The sequence below is a fragment of the Gavialis gangeticus genome, unplaced genomic scaffold (assembly GCF_001723915.1).
Source record: "Gavialis gangeticus isolate Ggan-Ray unplaced genomic scaffold, GavGan_comp1, whole genome shotgun sequence".
Lineage (NCBI taxonomy): Eukaryota > Metazoa > Chordata > Crocodylia > Gavialidae > Gavialis > Gavialis gangeticus.
In genome coordinates, this window is record NW_017728964.1 from 14,480,203 (window position 1) to 14,486,390 (window position 6,188).

At 48.6% G+C, this 6,188-nt stretch overlaps 1 protein-coding gene and 1 non-coding gene across 4 annotated transcripts in view; both read left to right on the forward strand.

Moving 5' to 3' along the window:
* FASN (fatty acid synthase) overlaps positions 1 to 6,188 on the forward strand; it is a 167,024-nt gene that overhangs the window by 144,737 nt on the left and 16,099 nt on the right. For all 3 annotated transcript variants that reach the window (XM_019503691.1, XM_019503683.1, XM_019503700.1), the window contains 4 exons: positions 476 to 626; positions 1,174 to 1,352; positions 2,732 to 2,851; positions 4,737 to 4,859. In XM_019503691.1, the coding sequence (XP_019359236.1) occupies positions 476 to 626; positions 1,174 to 1,352; positions 2,732 to 2,851; positions 4,737 to 4,859 (573 nt within the window). The remainder of the gene's footprint in view (positions 1 to 475; positions 627 to 1,173; positions 1,353 to 2,731; positions 2,852 to 4,736; positions 4,860 to 6,188) is intronic.
* Positions 4,120 to 4,191, forward strand: TRNAC-ACA. Its single transcript has one exon. It is a non-coding gene; the product is annotated as a tRNA-Cys (tRNA).

Here is a 6,188-nt window from a genome sequence, read left to right on the forward strand (position 1 = left end):
GGTGAAAATTCTTTCCCCCCCCCCCCCCATAGACCTTTTTTTAGTATCTTCTAACCTCTGACTTCTAGTTCTTGGACTCCCTGATTTTTTATTTTTATTTATTCCCTCCCCCCCTCTACCCCTCACCCCAAAGAAGAGGGAGAAGACCTTCTAATAAGATGCAGATTCAGTGGAGTTGTTTTTTGGTGGGGAGCTAGAGACTAAAACACTGAGAATACAAATCGGGGGCTCTACAAAAGTGAGGTGCTTCAAAAGCTTGGGCCATTGGCACTTGATGCTCTTGGGTATTTTTAAAAGCAGAAAATAAGATGCTGGTTACTGAGCTAGAAAGCAGCAGGCTTATTCCAGGACTTTGGAGATGCTGCCCTGAAGTGAGGAGACTCCTCTGCTTCCAGAAGAGGGTTCATGGTGAGGACCTCTTGAGCAGGAGGGCTTTTCAGGAAGAGTTTCACAGTGGTGATTTTTATCTTCTTAGGTAACTGGACTGTGAAGGACAACTTGATGGGAATGGAGTTCTCGGGGCGGGACCCTACTGGAAAAAGGGTTATGGGATTGATGCACGCAAAGGGACTGGCTACAGTGGTGGACATTGACTGTAGTTTCCTGTGGGATGTGCCAGAGAACTGGTGGGTCCATTTCCCTTCTTTCTTACTACAGGTTGTACCCCTCAGCTGTCTGCATGGTGCAAAGTCTCAGTAGGGGACAACTAGTGGGTCAATGCAAGGAATTCTAACGTGAGAGAAAACATCTGATACTGCTCAAAGTGAGCAGAACTACTATTCAATACCTCAGCTGGTGTTTTGAGGGTGTGACTCCATCCTGCATTGATCCAGAACTAGTCTCCCAGGTTGTGATAAACCTACTCTGTAGCTTGCAAATACTGGAGTTGCTGTCACTGCAGGAGTTGAGCACCACTGCGTGCATAGCAGTCCTCAGTGGAATTTTGCACTTTGCTCCTCTTGGGTTTGGTTGCTATGTCTATGTATCCTGGGGGCAGAATAGCATTGATCAGTTGGTTACTGGAGGGAGAAGCTTCCATAATGGTGAGACTTCCAGTAAGCTCTGAAAACAGCTGATCTGGGCTCAGTCTGGGCTGCTCTGACTTGCAGTTGAAGGTATGTGACCATGAGTGCTTTGTCCTGTCTCATGCTGGTTTTGGTGTCACCTTTCCAGGACCCTGGAGGAGGCCGCCACCGTGCCTGTGGTCTATGCCACAGCTTATTATGCTTTGATCGCTCGTGGTGGCTTGAAGCAGGGGGAGAGTGTGCTCATTCACTCAGGCTCTGGGGGTGTGGGCCAGGCAGCTATCACCATAGCCCTGAGCATGGGCTGCCGTGTCTTCACAACTGTGGGTGAGTGCCAAGGTCCCCATTCTGTGACTTCCTGACCTGCACATTCTCCCATCAGCTCTTGACCCCAGGCCTCCAGTAATAGAGTACCTGGAAATGGGGTATACCCAGCTGCTGGCCACCTTAGGAAATCTCTGCCTTACTCCTAGGGCATGCCATGAGTGACTCCAAGTAGCTTAGAATCATAAAAAAAACAAAGTAGGGCAGGAAGCAACCTCCAGAGATCATCATCTAGTTCAACCCCTCCCTTACTAAAGACAGGACCTATCCTATCCAAATCCTCCTACAGAAATCTATTATCTAACCTATTAGTAAAACTACACAGTAAACCCTAACACAGCCACAAGATGTAACACCCTAACATGCCCCAGGTAAGTACCTGTTGAGTAGATGTGCCTTTGCATCTTCTGTTAAGAGTTGGGCCTGGCTGCTAAACAGTGGACCCATAGCTTCCTCAGTCTTTCTTCTCTCTATGCTTAAAAAAGGGTGTTTGTACCTGAAAGCTTGCAAATAATAATTTTTTTCCAACTGCTTAGTTGGTCTAATAAATGATATCACATCTACCCAAAGAACCTTGTCTCTTCTGCCCAAAGTACTTTTATAGAACCTTTTCTTATTGCCCTTAACATTGCTGCCAGGTGCAGCTCATTCTTTCTTTGCCTTCCTCATTTTTGTCCCTGCAGGTTTGTTCTATATTATTATTATTATTATTATGATGATGATGATGCTTCCTTAGTGACCTGCCCATCTTCATTGCCTGTATGCTCGTTTTTCATTTTGAGCCATCCTAGAAGCTCCTTGTACAGCCACATATACCATTCTTGTGAGTCTGTCATGTCGGAACAGTGTTTTGTTTTTTTTCTTGTTGGGCTTCCAGCCCTCCTAATGCACTTTTTTTTAACCTTTTTTAGCCTGTCTTCCCATGGCACTGTGTTAACTGTCTCCTCGAGCTGGTTGAAATCCACCTTTTTTTGAAATCTAGCATCCTAGTTTTGCTGACATCAAGCTTTTTCCCCATCTCAGGATCAAGAAGATGGTTTCAGGGAACTACAAAGAATAAAGCCAAGCAATTGATTGTTGATCAAAGGCAACTTCCATCCAGTGCATAACTTGGTTTGTTCCTGGTAGAAATGGAGTCACGATCTCCCTGTCAGCTTGAGGGGGCAGCAGCTACACACTAGCCTTGTCCTGAAGCTTTCTAGGTGTCAAACCCCAGTGCTTCCATAGCAGGTGTCCAGTGGTTCCTCAAGCCCATGTTCTAGCTTTTATCCCTTTGGCAGAGGCCTCGAGAGGGAAGGGGAATCTTGCTTGTGAGTCAAGGAGTGCTGCTGGCGTCTCGGGGGGGGGGGGGAAATAAAATACGTTCCTTCTCCTGTTGTCAGGTTCTACTGAGAAACGCAAGCATCTCCAAGCACAGTTCCCCCAGCTGGATGCAAACAGCTTTGCCAACTCCAGAAGTACTGCCTTTGAGCAACATATTCTGCGGGCTACCAAAGGGAAAGGTGGGTCCAAAGCATATCTTATATAGTTTCATAGTTTCATAGATTTAGGGTTGGAAGGGACCTAGTAGATCTTCTAGCCCGACCCCCCGCCAGGGCAGGAGAACAACAAAACCCCAAAACAAGAAACGGGACTCAACTGAGTCCAGCCAGGTAGGCATCCAGCCTCTTCTTAAAGACCCCCAGGGTAGGGGCCAGCACCACTTCCCTTGGAAGTTGGTTCCAGCTCCTAGCCGCCCTAACTGTGAAGTAGTTTTTGCGGATGTCCAATCTATACCTCCTCTCCATCAACTTGTGCCCATTACTCCTTGTTATGCCAGCGGGCGCTAGGGGAAACAGCGTCTCCCCCAAACCCTTCTGGTCCCCCCTAGTGAGTTTATAGACGGTCACCAGGTCCCCCCTCAGCCTTCTCTTGTGGAGGCTGAATAGGTTCAGGTCCCGCAGTCTCTCACTGTAGGGTCTGCCCTGTTGTCCCCGGATCATGCGGGTGGCCCTCCTCTGGACCCTCTCCATGTTGTCCACATCCCTCTTGAAATGGGGCGCACAGAACTGGACACAATACTCCAGCTGTGGCCTGACCAGCGTCGCGTAGAGGGGGAGGATCACCTCCTTGGCTCTACTCGAGATGCACCTGTGGATGCACGACAAGGTCCGGTTAGCCCTGCCAACCATGACCTCGCATTGTCGGCCCATGTTCATCTTGGAGTCAATAATGACTCCAAGATCTCTTTCTGCCTCCGTGCTCTCGAGTAGGGAGTTCCCCATTGTGTAAGTGTGCTGCTGGTTCCTACTGCCCAAGTGCAGCACCCTGCACTTGTCCGTATTAAAACGCATCCTGTTCCTGTTAGCCCACCCCTGTAACCTATCCAGATCCCTCTGCAATCTCTCACTCCCTGCTAGCGTGCTCACCTCCCCCCAAATTTTGGTGTCATCAGCGAATTTAAACAGGTTACTTTCCACCCCATCATCCAGATCGCTGATGAAGAAATTGAACAGCGCAGGCCCCAGGACCGAGCCCTGGGGGCCTCCGCTACCCACCTCCCCCCAGGTCGAATATGACCCATCCACCACCACCCTCTGAGTGCGACCCCCTCAGCCAATCTGCAATCCATCTGACTGTGTAGGCATCTATGCCACAGTCGCCTAGTTTAACTAGGATGGGATGAGAGACGGTGTCAAAGGCCTTGCTGAAGTCCAGAAAGACTACATCCACCGCGACACCTGCTGATGGTGGAAGAAAATGTCTCCAGGGACTAGAAGGAATGTAGCCAGGGGGTATAGCTCAGTGGCAGAGCATTTGACTACAGTTCAAGAGGTCCCCAGTTCAAGTCTGGGTGCCCCCTTTGCTTTACATCACAGTCAGGGCACCTAGGATCTGGAGCCAACTTCCAAGGGAAGTGGTGCTTGCCCCTACCCTGGGGGCCTTCAGAAGGAGGATAATCACCTTGTTTTGACCCCAGTGCTCCAGGGGGGATCAGAAGGCACTGGGGGAGTCACTGTTCCCCCAAACACAGCCAGGAGTGACGAGGAACAACGGTCACAAGCTGGCAGAGGGTAGATTTAGGTTAGACATCAGAAGGCACTATTTCACGGTCAGGGCGGCTAGGGTCTGGAACCAACTTCCAAGGGAGGTGGTGCAGGCTCCTACCCTGGGGGTCCTTAAGAAGAGGTTAGATGAACACCTTGCTGGGGTCGTTTGACACCAATACTCTTTCCTGCCGTGGTAGGAGGTCGGACTAGATGATCTTCTCAGGTCCCTTCCGCCCCTAGAAACTATGGAACACAACAAGGATGTACTGTTTATAGCTTAGACCAGGTTACCAAGAGAGGGGGTTAGACTAGGGCGGGGCACGCATGCCTGGATAATCTTACTACTCCTCCCTTGCAGGTGTTGACCTTGTGCTAAACTCCTTGGCAGAAGAGAAGCTCCAAGCCAGTCTACGTTGCCTTGCTCAACACGGACGCTTTTTGGAAATCGGCAAATTTGATCTGTCCAAAAACAACCCTCTAGGTAAGATGTGGTACTGGGGAACCTGTGGAAGACCATGGCCCAGTCCCTGTTCTCCCTGAAGGTTATCTACCCCTGGCGACTATTTAGGAGTAGTCCCTTGGATATAGATTTGTGCTTTGCTTTGCCTTAACCCACATTAGTTTGCAAGTGGAGACAAGTCATCACGTTCCAAAGTCTGAACATTACCACTGTGAACATTATGCGATTATCAAGCAAAATGAAGTTTGCAACAAGACATTTAATCAATGATTGCTTATCAAGCTTTTCTCAGCAAGCACCTTTCTGCTAACTCCCAGCAAAAGGAACAGTGGAGGAGGGAGCTCCTGGTAACCGCATATAAAATTGCCAAGACTGTCTAGGGCAGGGCCTTCATAGTATGTTTATGCAGCGCACACTTGTAAGAGCAAATAGTTGTGAGGCTGTCTTGGGACAAACCTTATGTGTAACAATCTGAAGATCCTGATAAGCTGTAAAGAATGCGTTTGTGAAATGTACAGATGTTATGAAGTGCTGCAAATATTTAGGAAGATAGAGGGCTTAAAGGGACCTGTAGCTATTGGAAACTTGGCAGAAGCTAACAATGCAGTTACAATAGGAAGAAGGAAGCTAATCTGTCAAGGGTAGGGGACTCATACAGATCCTTCAGTGGGAGGGAAGATTCCTATGAAACAATAATATTGACTAACTCCATATGACTTTGCAATTAGACATGGCAGCAAAATGTCAGTGGGTTTAATCCAGCTATGGAACTGCTGCTTCTGGGAGGTGGTGCCAGCCCTGGGACTTGAGGGCTTTTTTTTTTTTTGTGCGTTTTAAACCAGTTGGGATAAAGCAGGAGAGTGTCCTACAGGGGCATTATCCCCTGCGGCAATAGAATGAGTTAATACAAGTTTTTGCTTCTGAGTCGCGTCTCATTACTTGCTCATTTAAATGTCCTGTTCCTCAGATTGCTGGCAAGTTATGAATTCATCCTGACTATCTAATGCTAGTAACTAATATCAGAGTAGCTGATTTTTGCATGGGTGGAGTTTGTTCCTCAGGGAACAACCTTGCTCATGTTTGTCACTTTTTTTTTTTAAATTAAGGTTGGCTAATTTTTTGGTTGGTCATCCCTGCCCCCCCATGGTTTCCCAACCTGTCCCCGCTCCTGGTGTTTTAAAGAAAAGCCCCACTCACCAGGTGCTGCCAGACGGGGGGGGCATGAGCCCCCCAATGCCCCCCCCCATGGCTGCTCCACCCACTGCGGCTTGGGCCCTTTAAGAAAAAAAACAAAACAAATGCCAGGACTCACTACTCCTGCAGCAGCCTCAGGGCTTTGGGGGGCTCATG